General features: G+C 36.1%; 3 protein-coding genes across 3 annotated transcripts; 2 read left to right on the top strand and 1 right to left on the bottom strand.

The window, feature by feature from the left end:
- On the bottom strand, window positions 1-5,901 carry LOC121733085 (ribosome biogenesis protein WDR12 homolog). Its single transcript, XM_042123189.1, has 9 exons — window positions 5,727-5,901; window positions 5,349-5,645; window positions 4,975-5,115; window positions 4,614-4,789; window positions 4,349-4,413; window positions 3,886-4,030; window positions 2,304-2,405; window positions 831-960; window positions 1-149 (listed from the first exon to the last, which is right to left on the bottom strand). The coding sequence occupies exons 1-9, from the start codon at window positions 5,783-5,785 to the stop codon at window positions 14-16; spliced, it is 1,251 nt and encodes a 416-aa protein (XP_041979123.1). The 5' UTR covers window positions 5,786-5,901; the 3' UTR covers window positions 1-13.
- A 1,875-nt stretch (window positions 5,902-7,776) lies between these two features.
- On the top strand, window positions 7,777-15,596 carry LOC121733084 (WD repeat-containing protein 75). Its single transcript, XM_042123188.1, has 12 exons — window positions 7,777-7,986; window positions 8,064-8,271; window positions 8,803-9,086; window positions 9,433-9,623; window positions 10,175-10,339; window positions 10,461-10,648; window positions 10,791-11,549; window positions 11,827-11,968; window positions 12,226-12,362; window positions 12,866-13,039; window positions 13,357-13,646; window positions 15,568-15,596. The coding sequence occupies exons 1-11, from the start codon at window positions 7,862-7,864 to the stop codon at window positions 13,642-13,644; spliced, it is 2,661 nt and encodes an 886-aa protein (XP_041979122.1). The 5' UTR covers window positions 7,777-7,861; the 3' UTR covers window positions 13,645-13,646; window positions 15,568-15,596.
- On the top strand, window positions 14,935-16,782 carry LOC121733086 (uncharacterized kinase-like protein D1044.1). The gene is made up of 2 exons (XM_042123190.1): window positions 14,935-15,596; window positions 15,819-16,782. Exons 1-2 carry the CDS (start codon window positions 15,284-15,286, stop codon window positions 16,736-16,738), a joined length of 1,233 nt encoding a protein of 410 aa, XP_041979124.1. The 5' UTR covers window positions 14,935-15,283; the 3' UTR covers window positions 16,739-16,782.
- The last annotated feature ends 76 nt before the right edge of the window (window positions 16,783-16,858 follow it).

Raw genomic sequence — 16,858 nt, 5'->3', positions numbered from 1 at the left:
TCGTCTACAATATTTATTCCTTGTGCTTGGCCTTGAATATGCGGAGGGTGTTGTCGCAGCCGCCGGAGATGAGCAGCGCGGGGTTCGACCAGTCGCAGCAGAGCACCTTGTCCTCGTGGCCTGATAGATCGTACAGCGGGGTCTTGGGGCTGGAAATGAAAACAATAATCATTGGATTATGGACATTATGGTTACATTTATAAGGGTCAATTCAGACCACAACGCGACACGTAGATGCATTTCTATTTAAATTTTTTTATGAAATAAGGGGGCAAACGAGCAAACGGGTCACCTGATGGAAAGCAACTTCCGTCGCCCATGGACACTCGCAGCATCAGAAGAGCTACAAGTGCGTTGCCGACCTTTTAAGAGGGAATAGGGTAATAGGGGAGGGTAGGGAAGGGAAGGGAAGGGAATAGTTGAGGGTAGGGAAGGGAATAGGGTAGGGGTTAGGGGATTGAGCCTCCGGTAAACTCACTCACTCGGCGAAACACAGCGCAAGCGCTGTTTCACGCCGGTTTTCTGTGAGAACGTGGTATTTATCCGGTCGAGCCGGCCCATTCGTGCCGAAGCATGGCTCTCCCACGTATAATTTGTACTGAATTGACATTGAATTACATTGAGTAAATGTGCCCAGTGCCCAGATAAACTGATCCGGTTTATGGCGCACTTGTTTTTAAAAAACTGTTTAAAATGATAAATGAATAAAAATAAAAAAAATACTTCAAACCCAGTGAACACAGGTTTGAATTATCTGCACTTATCGATGGTAAGTTACCCTGTATCTGAATTTGGCCTGGTTACATTTTATAAGCCTTCATTAACATTACCTCCTAGTCTCCCACAGCTTGACCTGTCCATCGTATCCGGCTGACAGGAACAGGGTGTCTTTGGTCGTCGACCAACGCACCGCCTGCACCCACCCCGAGTGTGACGTGTACGTGGATTTCACGAGGCTCTCTGGAATTTGACACATCTATATACAGGGTGCAATTTAACCTTCCTGCCAAATTTGGATATATTGATCCTTGTTAAAAATAAATTGCGCATCGATTTTTTTGGGATAAAATATGTTATTGTAAAAAAATTAACACCCTATTTTTTTTGTTTTTTTTTTTGGTTTGGTAATGGACTCACCTAATGATACCTAAGCCCAAAAAAAATTTGGCAGGTAGGTTTAATTGCACCCTGTATTAATACGTAAGCGAAAAACTTTGTATCCCTTTTGACGAAAAATGCGGAAACGTACGTGAATGAAATTTTGCACAGTTATAGTTTATATGGTGATTGGTGAAGGAGTGCATCGAGCTAATATTATTTGGAAATCATGCTTTTATCACACATTTTTTTAACAAATAAAAGATTACACACACTACAATACGCACACTCAAGAAGATGACAGATTTTTGAGTGACAAACCTATACATACGAATTATACTCTTTTATTTATGGTTGAAGTCTGTTGACAAAAGGTTGACAACAAGTTGACAAATTGAAAATGGATTATAGTTTTATTTATTGAATCTTAGATACTATTAGACAATGCTTACACGGCCAGTCTGAGATCAGCTGAGTCCCAGAGACGAGAGTTGAAAAAATATGATAAAGTCAATATTTTTTTTACAAATTAAACGTAGTAGTCCTAATGTCGTTGAAATTAAGGTCGAATTTCGACTATTGGGCGATCTCTAGTACAAGTTACTACGCCTAGCCTCACGTTTATAAGCTATTGCAAAGCTTTCATCGCGGGATTTGAGCGCGGCGACGTACAGTGCTCCCAAAGTGATAATGCGCATAGAAATTTTCGTAATTTTTCGGCAACGATCGTATTTCCCGAGCGTCGGAAGACGTCGCTGCGAGCGCTGTTTTAAACTTAACTTTAAGAAAAACAGTGCTTTGCAGCGACGTAGAGGCGCCTGACGTTGCTTGGACGTTACCATGGTAACGCCGCGATGGCTTCCCGGTGACTTAGCGACTGCGGACAGCCACCAGCTATATATGATATTTACTTCCTTTGAACAAGGTGCAAACTGCAAATTTTCATAGATTCGGGTGTTTTCGTGATGACTCAGCGAAGATTCCCATGCGCATTATTAATTTGGGAGTACTGTATGCCAATTATAATTGCATAATTTGATAAAAATGCTATGCAATAACTTTACCGCGGCAGTCCCCGAGCGCCACACTATTATTTTTTTAATTATTCATAAATCATAATTATATATATTATGGCCACAATTTTTTAATAGTTTAACGATAACTACTACTTAATTTATGTAGCAGCTAGTACTTTACAATGTTACCTGTCGATCTAGGATCGTAAATCCGAATATGCCTGTCAGCTGACGCCGTTACCAGGGTGTTGCTGAGTGGCGACCAATCCACGTCAAAGAATGCTTTGTTGCCTGCAGAAATAAAGACTATACAGTAGAACTCCAATTATCCGAACTCCGACTATCCGGATCGCCGATTATCCGAATCACGCGTCAGCCCGAGTGTGACCACTTGCAACTGCTCACCGTCAAGCGAATGCGTGACCTGGCTGCCCGAAAACGGTTGAAGACCGCAAAACAGCGTACATTAACGGAGATGTTTAAAAAACAATGATTTTTATTTCTAAACTTGTACATAAGTACATTTTATTTATATTTAAAACATGTGAAAATTTCATGTTTCTTTCATTTAATTCAATAAAAAAATAGTGCAATATCAAAACGTAGCTTTTATTCTCTCCAATGGCAATTTTTTTTTAAAAATCCGATTATCCGAATATTTGATTATCCGAATGGGCCCCGGTCCCCATTAATTCGGATAATTGGAGTTCTACTGTAGTTATTATACATCTAGACAAATAATATAAAAAATCGGCTAAGTGCGAGTCGGACTCGCGCACGAAATAGAGCGAAAATGGGTAAAAAATGATGTTCTTTTGTTCTTTGTATATCTAAATTATTTATTTTAATTTTATTTTATTATTAAATTTATAAAGTACACATATGATTGAGAATTTTGTGAAAATTTCAAGCATTTACATGTTGCCATTGTGGATTACGAGCAAAAAGGTAAAAAAAAATCACGTTTGTTGTATGAAAGCCCCCTTAAAATATTAACTTTGTTTTGTTTTTAGCGTTTGTTATTATAGCGGAACCAGAAATACACAATCTGTAAAAAATTCAGAAGTCTAGCTATAGCGGTTCTTGAGATACTGCCTGGAGACAGACAGACAGACGGACAGACATCGAAGTCTCAGTAATAGGGTCCCATTTTTACCCTTTGGGTATGGAACCCTTAAAAGTATAAAAACGTCTATGATCGCTTTTTCTTGCAAAACTTGTGGAATGTCAGAAAACGTCATGAAAAACTAGAATTTCAAAAATACATTAATAATATTTTAATTTATTTTTAAACTGTTCACTGTCAACCAATCTTATGTTTCAGTATGTCATGTCCTGTGTATATAGTATTTTTAATAGTATTTTTTTTTACTTTGTGTGAGAAAATTCATGATCAAATCTTGCCCATAAAATAGCAAAAAAATGCTGTTTCTGCGCTGCTTTCCAGTTAATTTTATATAAGGGAGACATACACACCCCAATGGTAAGGATACACGATGACACCAGACACTAAACATTCGGTGTACATCACTGATCTCCATTATACAGTGCTTGTATAATGGAGGTCAGTGGTGTACATACTACATACATTGAAAGTCTGCATGCCGCGACAGTCAGTTGCAGAAGTAGTTTGGATGCAATCAACACTAGTGTCGACATTTCTGTTGAGTGTCAGTGTCTTCATGTATACTTAGCATTAAGTATTATCACTTAGTTTTGTGACACTTTATATATCAGTAAATTCCTATGTAACAAATGCAATTTATCTTACCAGCAATCTCTTGTTTGATGCCGCCGAGTTCGCAGTCCCAGATTTTGAGTAGATGGTCCCAACCACTGGAGACTACCGTGTTGAAGTCCATCCATTTTACACCTGACACCGCTTCCCTGTGACCTTTGAGGGTGGTCAGAGGTTGCTGGAATTAAAAGTTCAATACTGCTATAAAATTTTTATCATATAATCTACTTTTATAATAATAGCACAAAAAAATGTCTGAAGGCTAAAACTTGCTGTAAAGTCCTGAGTCTTATATGTTCCCTTATATGCCAATCCATACTAATATTAAAAATATGAAAGTGTGTCCGTCTCTTTGTCTGTTACCTTTTCACGCCCTAACCGCTGGACCGATTTTGCTGAAATTTAGTGGGTGTGAAGAGGTAACAGACTACATACTTTTACATTGATAAAATTAGTATGGATAATAAAAATAAATATAATAATAAATTCAACTTACTCTTGAATGCCCCTGTTCAGGTTTACTCTTTTTCTTTGCTGGCACACTGTCTTCAACAGTTAAGCCTATGACAAAGAATATTCATCATCTACTATAATTCTTAACCAATTTCGTCTAAATATAAAAGATCATAATATAAATAATCAACAATTTATAGGTCAATTATCTCCTGTGCAAAAGTATTTTATAATACCCACATATTAGTTTCTTAAAACTAAATTTTTAAATTTTTGTTAGTACTTACTGGATTTAAACAAACACTTACTTGTGCTATAAAGGCAGACGTTTGTGTCCCAACTGCCGGTGGCAAAGCGGTTACCATCAGCTGACACCGCAATACATTCAATGCCTTTTTCATGTCCTCTGCATGTTACTATGCAGTCCACAGAGTTACCAGACACATTCCACACCCAAAGCATTGCTGATTGATCATGGGAACCACTAAAAAAATGTTTTATCACCAAATGATTAATTTAAATGCAGTTGTAACAGAACTGAGCTGAAACATTAACATTTTCTCAATGATAACATTTTTAAAATTTTTAAATGATTTAACACAATGCTTAGCCTAAAAATATAAGTCGCGCTGACTTAACCTCCAAGGAGTACTTCCAAAGTAATTTTACCTGACAAAAACTGCTTGGTCTCCTGTGAGGGACACCCATGACACCCCTTTCACAGGTGAAGTATGGCCTGGTATGGCCAGCTTGTGTTGGCCTTTGGTGTTCCAAATGTGTATGCTGTTATCATAGCATCCTGATAAAATCCTGGAAAATATTGAGTTACCATAATGACCCACTCAAGTATCATGAACATAATTGCATATAATACAGGGTGTTTTAATCCCTCGCTCGTGGATTCTTGGAAATTGCTTTTGCGGTCGAATTCAACCACTTAGGAGTTGAAGCATTAAAGTTTATAGCATATTTTCTAGCACAAGTAACTTACTTAAAATGAGAATACTCCATAAACTTACTAGCTTTAAACTGCTATTTCTTACCAGTTTCCATGTGTGTGTACAGCTGAAACCCAATCATCGTGCATCAAACAGTCCTGTGGTTTAGGTGCTGGGAACCTCTCCAAGTACTCAATTTCAAGGGTCTCCTCGGTCGATATTCCCTTCTCCTCCAAGTGCTCCGCAAGGGTTGTACAGAGTAGCTCTCCACATATTAAGAAATCGAACGCAACTGTTTTGTCAATAGAATGTGTTTCTTTTATAATCGCGTTCACAAACGTGTTGAGCTCGGCCGATTGAACATTGCTTTGTATAGCATAAGGTGCATCAGATACTGCATATCTGAAAACATGTTATACCAAAATTTGTGTTAAAAAAAGTGATTAAAAGCAACAAAAATACCGGCGCATGTGATATACGTACTGCTCTTGTTTTGTTACAAATTTCACTTGCAACTGGGCTTCACTGGCTTGGCTAGCCATTTTTAAATAAACAACACACAAATTTACAGTTCATTCATCAACTGAAATACTAAATTAATTTGATAATAATAACAAAAATAACCAAAATAGCGCATTGAAAATGCACGATTCACGAATCGAAATTCACATGTGACAAGTGACAACAGCTGACAATTACTGACAAATTACATTAGCATTTTTTTTTATTATTATGGCACTTCGGCTATATAACTCGAGTCTCGACACTGTCGAGTATGATATTATGGCGGGAAAACAATATTATAGTATACAATTATTAGCATCGTTTTTCTGTATGTATCGTCAGATCCAAAAGTCTCGTCAAAGTCTCAGTCATAAAAGTCAATACAGTCAAGAAGTCAAGTCGGTTGATGCAGTAAAGTGGTAGACGCTTTACTGAAACTTTCGATGGAGTTTTGGAGGGAACACAAAATAGCACGTTTCTGGATATTGCTTTACTTTCCCACACTTCTGCACGATAACAAATATCTTATGGTTAATATCCTACCAATATTACACCAGGCGTGGTCCGAAGGGGGGGGGGTTAGGTCACGGGCATAGACATAATATAGGTATATATTATGTCTATGGTCACGGGGGACATCTGGACAACCCCCCCCCCCCAAAATCTGGGACAAATGGATAAATCTCAAAATCTTGCCAAATAATAAAAGGAATTTTCTAGTTACCCCATAGCAGCGACAAATATTTTTTTTAGTGTAGTGACTAAACCACAGTATAGCAATATGAAATATACTAGGAATATTGCTATACTGTGACTAAACTGTACTCGGCGAACGAGGCGGTAGCGGTCATTGCTTCATATTCAGTTCACATCGAGTATGCAAAATACCAAAATACCATAATATCGCCATTAACATTCCTTAGACTAGGACACTTCATTTTCAATCGCGGTTTCTGAACTATAGAATTTTGCAAATTTTTTGACAGGGAGACAATGACCGCTACTGTCTCCCCCCCCCCCCCCCACCACTACTGTCTGACCCCCTCCAAAATTTTAGGCTGCGAGTTGCGACCGCGCCTGTATTACACATTAAAACCCAGTTAACACAATTTTAGGAAAATAATACAAAAACATAACATCAATCTTTCACATTTCCGACAAAACTGCGACAATAGCTATAAATACGCCGATACTGCTTTTAACGTGCGCCCTGCGCAATACCCCGTTTCCCATGTTGAAAGTTGAAACTTGAAAGTTTCTTGAAGTTTGAACTTAAAAAGAAGGATTATAATAGAATCATCCTTTATGTTATCAACACGCGTTTTTATAGTACAATCGTAAATCAAGTATAAAATATAAATTATAAAATAGATTTGATCAAAAATATTATGTTGAACTTGATGATTTATAATAATTGCAGTTGCCGCTTGGCATTAGAAAAAGGTAAGACTGTCTAAACATGGTCTAAACTTGACTTTTTTTTTTTTTCATATAATGGCACTTCGGCTATAACCATGGCCAGTGTCGAGTATAATATTATGGCGGGAAAACAATATTCTTTATACAATTTTTTCTATATTATCGTCAGGTCAGTCAGGTCTAAAGTCTAGTCAAAGTCTAAGTATAAAGTCAATACAGTCAAGAAGTCAAGTCGGTCGATTCAGTAAAGTGGTAGGACGCTTTACTGAAACTTTTGATGGAGTTTTGGAGGGAACACAAAAGAGCACGTTTCTGGTTATTACATCATTCTCCTACACTTGTGGACGATAACGAATATTTAATGGTTATTTATTATAATATCCTACCAATATTACACATTAAAAACCCAGATAACACAATTTTAGGAAAATAATATAAAAACACAACATCTTCTTCTTCTTCTTTTATTTACGGCAAACCATCGCTTTTTGCGACATCGCAGAAAAACACAACATCACTCTTTCACATTCTTTCAAAAACTCAACTTGACTTGACTTTTGACAATTGACGTTGACATTCAACTTTGAGGTTATTTTTCAACTCGTCATGTGTTCTATGTTTATTATTTTTTTAAGTAAAATTTTATGTATTCACTTGTAATTTTTATATGAAAAGAAGGTATTAAAGTGCCTAAAATGGTTGAGAAAATTATCAAGGAAAGTAATAATGTAAATAAAAATAATGCAAACAAGTTTGTGCTGAACAGAAAAGCTGGAAGAAGTATTATTGAACGACAACCTGTGCTTTCACCGGATGGAGAGTACGTTCCTTTACTTTCTTTTGATCTCTTACTAAAACAAGAAGCTCTTTATTTACTAATGATTGGAAACTTTGCAGGAGCGTCGTTGTAGTTGTGGAAAATGTAGTAAGAGTGTACAATATAAAAACAGGGGATTGCGCACGTACATTAGAAGCGGATAGTTTAATAAATGAGCTAATAGGAGTACAATTTGCTGATAATGAGAACTATAACTTGTACGGTTGTTCTGACGATGGACTTGTTATTACTTGGACCTATGAAAATGGTGTTGTACTCAGGGAAACGGTAAGGCACTTAACTTTTTATTTCCTATTAAAAACAGCTGGTTGTGAATACTTATTTGGGATATATAATATTAGCGTTGGTAGTTGGTTATTATACCATAGCAACATATATTTGTTTGGAAATGCAGCTTTTGTGTTAATCCAGTGGCTACTTCTGGAACAAGCTACTCACTCACTTTTGCCTTTATTACACAGATATATCAATCACACAAATACTAATAATACTGCAACCAAAAATAAATTTACACAGTATTGCTAAGTACTCACATGCCGTTTTGCTCAATAGTTTTACTCCAAATAGAGTAATAATTACTGTGGACCGCAAAACTCACATCTCGAAGGCTCGCATTGAGCCGGCTCGATGGAATTAAATATATCGATTTAGAATAAAACTATCAAGCAATGCTGAATGTGTGGACGAAATCCCAAGCTGCGGGTTTTGCTCGACGTTATTGCTCGATCGAGCAAAACTGTATGTGAGTACTTAGCATATCACCATTTTGTTTGACTCCCTTTCATTTATTTTTTTCAGAAGCTACAATTACCAAATAACTTGAAGATAATGACATTTGATTTAGTAGACAGTAATGAATGTTTCATCACCGCAGTTGATTCAAACAGTGGCCTTGTTTATTCAGCAACCTTCTCAGTAAAAAATGGCAATGTGTTGTATGAATATCTTGATGTTATAATCAAATTCAATGATATTATCCGAGTGTCCATTGGTGTGTGTATGGGGGACAAATATGCAGCAATAACCAATGGCACAAGCCATCTTTATATTCAAAACTTGTATCAACCACACTTAAGATCTGAGTAAGTTTTTTGCTATGAATTGTAACTGGATTATCTTGTTATCATAAACTGACTCAAAGTTTTGTTTAAAGTTTAAGAGAATAACTGTTAAAGCTATATTAATGCTTCAACTCCCAAGCGGCCACATGTGGCCGCGATAACAATAGATAAGCTATTATGTCTGGTTTTTCCACCATCGAGGTATTTAAAGGACTAATATTGAATGTGTATGAGATTTTCTATTTCATTTTAACTTAACCTGTCCATCGTGGGTATTGCAGACACAATCGATTTTCAATTGTTATGCTGGCAGCTGGCTGCCACTTGGGGCTTGATAAGTTAACCAATTATTAAACATACATTTCAGAATTCACAACTACAATGAATTCCGGATTTTGAATGTAGCTGCTCATCCAAAGGAGAGCTCTGTAGCTATCACTGACGTGTTTGGTCGTCTCACTATCATCAGAGGGAATTTATATGACTATAGAAGTGTAGCGAGAGAAGCTTTACATTGGCACTTCTTACCTCCGTCAGCAGTATGTTTTTCAGCACAAGGTAAATTATTTTTAATTAGCTAGAAGCCTGCAAGTGAGGGCTCGCATTATTTTTTCTGCATGGTAATAATCTTTAAGGCAGTTTTTTTATATATTTTAATAGTAACCAAACGCATTCATGTACTGACCCACACAAAAATTACGTATTGAGTTATGAATGCAGTTATGTTCTTTAGATGATGTAGAATAGGACTGCATTCAAAATTTAACAACAAAAAAATTGTGGGTTAGGATACTAATGCTTAACAGCGACTATATTATGTACATATAAATAAAAAGTTAAAGCTCAAATCAATAGGTGTGATAGTTTTTCCGTAAAGTGTACCACAAAAGTGCTCAGGTTGTGAGATATAATAACTTCTCATCAACACGATACAGCTGGTTATAGTTAAACATAGTTTACCAAACTTTTCTTTATTATTTATCTAGGTTGAAAATCTAGGTTTTTATGTGTATTACAACAAATCTGTTTTGATTATAATATGTAAATTTGGGTGGCCCAATATTTCTATCAATAGGTGTGTAAATTATTTTTTTATTTTTATTTTACAGGCAATTATGTTATAACAGGAGGCATGGAGAAAGTATTAGTCAAGTGGACCATGTCCCACCTGGCCAACAGAGCTGCGGAGAAAACATTCATTCCCCGTCTTCCGGGCATGATAAGATATGTCACAGCTAACAATTCTCACATTGCTATTACACTCTCAAATAATTGTAAGTATTGCAAATATTTTTGCTATATAACCTTAATCTATAAAGGCATCTATTCATCATTAAACCTTTAATTTAGTATTAAATTTAAACTAACACTAACAGTTTGAACTAAATCTTCCAGCAATAGCCATAGCAAATGCCCAAATGCATGTGGTGACCACAATTTTGGAATGTGGCGGACTATCCCCAGTAAATAGAGCTCTGGGCTGCTCGCTGGTATACCACAGAAGTCTGTCAGCTCTGGTCATTCCAGGCAGATCTGGCCATCTACAGCTCTTCTCTACAAGTACAGATAAAGTTCTTTATAATGTAAGTTTCATAAATTACTAGTTCTCTTTTTATCTACAAATGCAAGTCATCAGTTATCACTTACCACTATTACAAATAAAAGAAATAATATTATTTAAAAATGCTATGTATGTATGTATGTACGACTTATACTTTTTTACAGGTTGACATAACTGAAATGAATGATATACCATCCGAAAAACACAACCTGCTGCCTCTAGAAATTGAAGTCACATGTGCAGCCATGAGTGCCAATGCCTCCTGGCTAGTGACGTCAGAATACAGAAACGATGGTGTCAATTATCCAGAGGAGAGGTTAAAGTTTTGGTCCACAAAAACACAATCTACTTCACCATTCAAACTCAACACAGTAGTTAACTTATCACATGGTGGATGCAATGTTGTGTCCTTAGCTTTGAACAATAAAGGTGAATTTTGCGTATCAGCGGGAACCGATCAGAAGTTTAGGGTGTGGAAGAAAAATACGACGACACAAAACAAGAAGAAAACTATTGCGTGGAGTTGCCTTACTGCTTGCTACTATTCGTCTGGAGTCGCACCTTTTCTATCGAGCCCAGCTCTTAATATTATCAAATCGGACAAGAGCTCCTTGATAAAAGACGATATGCCTTATTTAAGAGATATTAACTACCAAGACAACATTGTACAGAAAGTATTCAATATACATAAGGAATCGTTAGTTGATGAAAGAGTTATAAATCGATATACATATGTCCAAGATGAGAATGCTATGGGTGGAGTCGCTATATCCCATGATGGGTCTCTGATAGCGGCTTGGTTTGGTTGTAAGTTGACCTTATGGGACAGTCACCTATGTAATTTACGGACAACGCTCTCCCATCCAGCCTTACGACCGAAGGGCATAAGTGTACAGTTTGGGAATAATGATGCTGCACATTATGTAAGTATTTAAAATAATTGTTTAATTTTATAGGCCACGCACAACTAAAAGATCGCTCAGCGAAATTAAAGAGGGCATTTGGCGTGAATTTTCAACATCTACCAATGATATACAAAATCCAAACAACTCGTATCGGTCTGATCGCGATCTACCAACTACAACACTTTTGATATGAATAAAACATAATATACAATTAATTAAAATGAAGCAAGCATCTTTCTATAGCCAATAGACCTTTTTTTAATAATTAAAAATTTAAACGAATCATACTTTTTAGCTTGTATGCACAAGTGAAAATTGCCTAGCTGTATGGAGTCTGTTGTCTTTGACAATGAAATGGATGGTACAGCTGAAAACTGCCAGCCTGGTTGCCGATCCCTTCTCTAACAGGATGGCTGTTACCACAGTTAATAATGATGGTATGGTTCGTTAATATTTATTCATTCAAACATATTTTATCTAAAACAACTCTGTTTTATATTATACTGTACTAAGTAAGTACTTAATGTTGTTTCGTTGGCTAATCAATAAATCGTTATTTTATTTCACACCTTTAGGCTGCCTTCACATTAAGTCGCGAGTAGTGCGACAGCCGCGCGACTTCTATACTAAAACGTGCCGCGCGGCTCGTTTTAGTATGGAATATTTTTTCTTTGACATTTAATTTTATTTACAGTATACGTATTCACACCACACTTGTCCAAGCCGCTGTTGGTACAGAAGAAAGTATTGGACCCGCAAGGCGGTGTCATCAAGCAATGCGCTTTCGCCACAGGACGTGATATCAAATTGTACCTGATGAGAAATAATTCGGTAAGTCGCTTGATGCACAATATCGTTCGATTCGGATTCAGAAACTTACCACACAGCTATTGGTTAAAACTTACTTGGGATTTTTGCATCTAGAATATACAAAGAGGGCCCATAAACTTACATAGCCAGCCATGCACAGACATATACAGGTTATAGCAAAACTAAGTACTAATTTATGGTGTGTATGTGTTCACTGTGAAAGTAGCAGCACTGAAAGACCAAGTTTTTCACGTTTGTATGGGCAAGCGCCCCAGCGCGCAGCGTCGCGAGTTTCCCCATACAAAAGTAGAAAAAAAAATTTGGCTGCTACTTTTACAATGAAGTCTCTACGAGGAACATGTGCAACCATAAAGTATCATCACTTAGTTTTGTTAAACCCTGTATATTATAAGTGTATGAGGTAATAGTAATACTAGCGTAATGCATTTACAATGCGTTTGATGTCATCACTAGTATTTCGAATATGAAAGTTAGTTAGTTTATAAAAATATATTATTGTTCAGGAGCTCTACTGCCTCCAACGGGAGCGCACAGAAGGGGGCCGAGTAGAGGCGTTACGCCGCACCACTCCGGCGACGCAGTTTAGTGCGTTACTCGCTGAGCGCACGGGCTCGAACGTGCGCGCGCCCGCACGCGGCGACGCGCACGCACCTGTCAGCACGCATGTTGTAACACAGGTATGCCATTTTACATGTATTGTGCTATATTAGTTACAATATGCGGCTTATAAGCCAAGCTATATGTATAGTATGTTTTAACTGAGACGCGTTACTGGCAAGCCAATAATTATACAGGTTATTAGTAGATCACGATCAGACCTTATTATCAGACTATTGAAAAATAATACATAATTATTATTGTACATGTTGTGTTGATTGACCCTTCCTTGTTTCGATAAGCGATTTCAAAGTTACACCTTGACTATAATACAAAAATTTGATTATAAGAAACATGTGTCGAATGTAGTTGTTAATTGTTCATTATTAAATTTCAGTTGCTATCAGCGGCGCCGCATATGATGCCACCAGTGAGCGCGCTCTGTCCGCTACTACTAGAACAGATATCAGGCTACCAACAACCAGAGGAGGTAGAAGAAAAACCAGGGGAAATAATGGAGGTAGACCTGTCCAGTGATGATGAAGACGCTCCCAAGAAAGAAACGCCAAAAACGACGCAGCTTTGGACGCCGAGTTACGAAAGAGTCAAAGAGAAAAGGTTGAACAATATCGTGAAAGATCCGTTGTTGGATTTCAGCACGACATCCGATTTGTTTGGAGTTTAGTTGTAAGTGTATGTAATAATTATATATTTGTAAGTAATATATTATTATCATTTATCTATAATCCGCTCAATGTTATATTATTACTAGCTGTCCCGGCAAACGTTGCTTTGCCATAATATAAATCAAGTATTTCGCCCATATCATTTTATTGAAGTGACTAAAATATAAGTATAATACCATGACAACGTCCATCGCTATCCCGTCGCACAAACAATGGTCGCCCTCAGTCTCGAGTTGTAATAATTTACTATTATTTATTTAACAAATGCACTTATCAACATAAAAAGTACCCAGTAGCCGATTCTCAGACCCACTGAATATGCATATAAAATTTGGTTAAAATCAGTAAAGCCGTTTCGGAGGAGTACGCGGCCAAACATTGTGACACGAGAGTTTAATATATAAGATTTAGCATATTTTAGTGGGCTTAAAGTAAGTGATAAAACACTTGTTGCAGTAAAGACTTTTAGGAAAGTGTGCTTTTTTTGCTACTTTTCGTCGTAAAGACGGTAACTTTATGGTATGGAAACAGCGCTAATAATAGAAAACAAGAACTAATTTGATGCCATACAATTTCTAGTAAGGTGATAATACACTACAGCTATTAGTTATTACTTATTTCATTTAGTATTAGATAACCAACTTATTCTCGTTAGCTTGAATTATTATTATCTATTCTTGTTTTATACACAAACATTATTTGGTATTTAAATATTTGAACAATATCTTAGTTACGAGTAGATGTGTTATCATATCCTGACATTAGAGTTTGCACGAGGAGTGATATCTCTCAACGACTTATTTTAATTATTTAATACATAATAGTGTTAGTACTTCTTTACGATATCGTTACGTTATTGTCTCACGATACGACGACGCAATGTCGAATCGTGTTTATAGCAGTGGTACTCAACCTTTTTATATACCGGTTACTAATATGTTTCGGTCCTGATGTCGCGGGCCGCAACTAACATTATTTATGGCCTGTTTCACCACTTCCTGATAAGGATATCCACCAATTAACTTGACAGATCAAGTATGGAGAATCTGTCAAAAAAGTTGTGAATAGCCTATTAGGCACTTTATCAGAAAGTGGTGAAACAGGCCCTTAGAGTAAAAAAAATGACGTTCTTCCAGATTAGCGATTTTAAAGTGGAATAGTGGGTGTAAAATTCAAAATAAAAAAAGATAAACCATCTTCACGTGGGGCACCCGGTCCCGGTGGGATCGCAGGTTTAGATGTGTTATAGAATGAGCATCGCGCGCTATATCAGGTCAAGGCGTCTATATTAATAATCTCAATTGAGCGCCTTAATTTATCAATTTCCTTTAAAGATGTTTTAGTTTATATTACTATGCCAGTTGGTGTTCTGTTCACTTTATAGTCTAGGCTCAGGGAGATTAGAATACTCTTTCCGCGTATATATTTGGACTATACTGATAATATTAATGCACAGAAGTTTAACAAACATTAAAATTATTTACTCAAGATACAACTATCAAATACGCTGAGATGTGCACACAATTTGAATGATTTTAACTACTTCTTGACTGTGCTTTATGAAATCAACTACTGTTTTATGAATTTTAATTTATCGAGAAAAAATAAGCGAGAAAAAAGTGAAGGACGAATTTTAAAATGGTTTCGAATAGTGATAGTTTTTTATCAGATGAGGATATTTCAACTATTGTTAAAAATGCAGGTGTGAATGTTAAAGAAATACTTGATTACAATGTAATTAATTTGAATGAGAAAATGTTGGGCTACATGGCAGATTATTATAAACTAAAGATAGATATTAAAACAGATTTGGGTAAAGAAACCCTAAATTATTTTATAAAAGCTATACCTAGGACGAATGAGGCTAAAGCTGAGATGGCTCTGAGTATGAATTTATTTGATCAAGAGTTAAATTTTTACAGAATTATCAAAGGGGAAATAGAAAATCCAGGTAAGATTTTAATGTATTTCAAGCTTGTTGTGACGAATCTGTAAAAAATTAAAAATGTTTAATGAAACATAACTTTTAATATCTGATATCCCTTCAACTGTTAAATAAGACAATCTGAGTTATTACTTCTATTTAATAATAATAGTTTTATAACAATTAGATGATAATATTATCATTTAAAAATTATTTACTTACATAAATCTATTACTGAATTAATTACAGAAATTCCACCGTGGAGCGCAAAACTAATAGCATCATTAGAAGAAGCTACAATATATGAAGATCTAGATGCGCAAAACTATAGAGTCAGAAACAAATTCCAACCATTCGACGAACCACACACCTTCCAAGCTTTACAAACATTGGCTAGGTTTCATGCCTCCTCGTTAATTTACGAAGAAAAAAAAAGGATAGAAATAAAAGACTGGCGCATAGAAGATGCATTCGATAAGTATTATGATATAGGCGGTTATAAAATGACCCATCCTTGGTATATACAATGTATGGACGGGACGTTGGGCGCCATTTTGTCTCATTCGAAATTCAAAAGTGACATTCTCAAAATGGTGGAAAGCCGTTGGACCGAAGTTTGGAGTAAAAACCTCGATTTAGGAGAACCTTCTAATGTATTTAGGAATGTTGTTACCCACAATGATTTGTGGAACAACAATTTGATGTTCCATTACAATGAAAATGTTCCAGACGATTGCAAATTAGTTGACTTTCAAGGTGTAAGAATTCAACCCCCTGCTGCCGATGTAATGCTTTTATTACACTGCAATTTGGATTTAGAATATCGTGAAAAACACATGAATATGTTTCTTAACTATTATTACAATACACTTAAAGATATTTTCGATAAGCAGGGAATGAGTTTAACCAAAATTATGACCTTGGAAACGTTTTTAGAGTCAGCCGAAAAGTATAGACAATGGGGACTGTTTCTCGCTGTTTGTCTTTACCCCACTATATGGATTAAAGATGAGGTGATAGCTGAGATATTTGGTGACACTCAACAATACAAGGACATATTGACTAAAAACAAACGTGCGTTCATAAACAATATGATAGAGAATAATGAAGGTTTTAAAAATAAACTCTTGCCTATTTATGAAGAGCTTGTAGAACGATACTTCTTGTGAATAGTTTAAAAGTTCTAAGAGTAGGTAAAAGCTTAAGCATTGAAGCCTATTAAAGACTATTGGTCTATCCAATCTGATTCAACTATACTACAGGTTAATATTAAGAGACAATACATATAA

This window comes from Aricia agestis, chromosome 13 (genome assembly GCF_905147365.1).
Source record: "Aricia agestis chromosome 13, ilAriAges1.1, whole genome shotgun sequence".
In the NCBI taxonomy this organism is placed as follows: Eukaryota; Metazoa; Arthropoda; class Insecta; order Lepidoptera; family Lycaenidae; genus Aricia; species Aricia agestis.
Note: the sequence above shows the minus strand (reverse complement) of the source record. Positions and strands in the feature narration are given on the sequence as shown.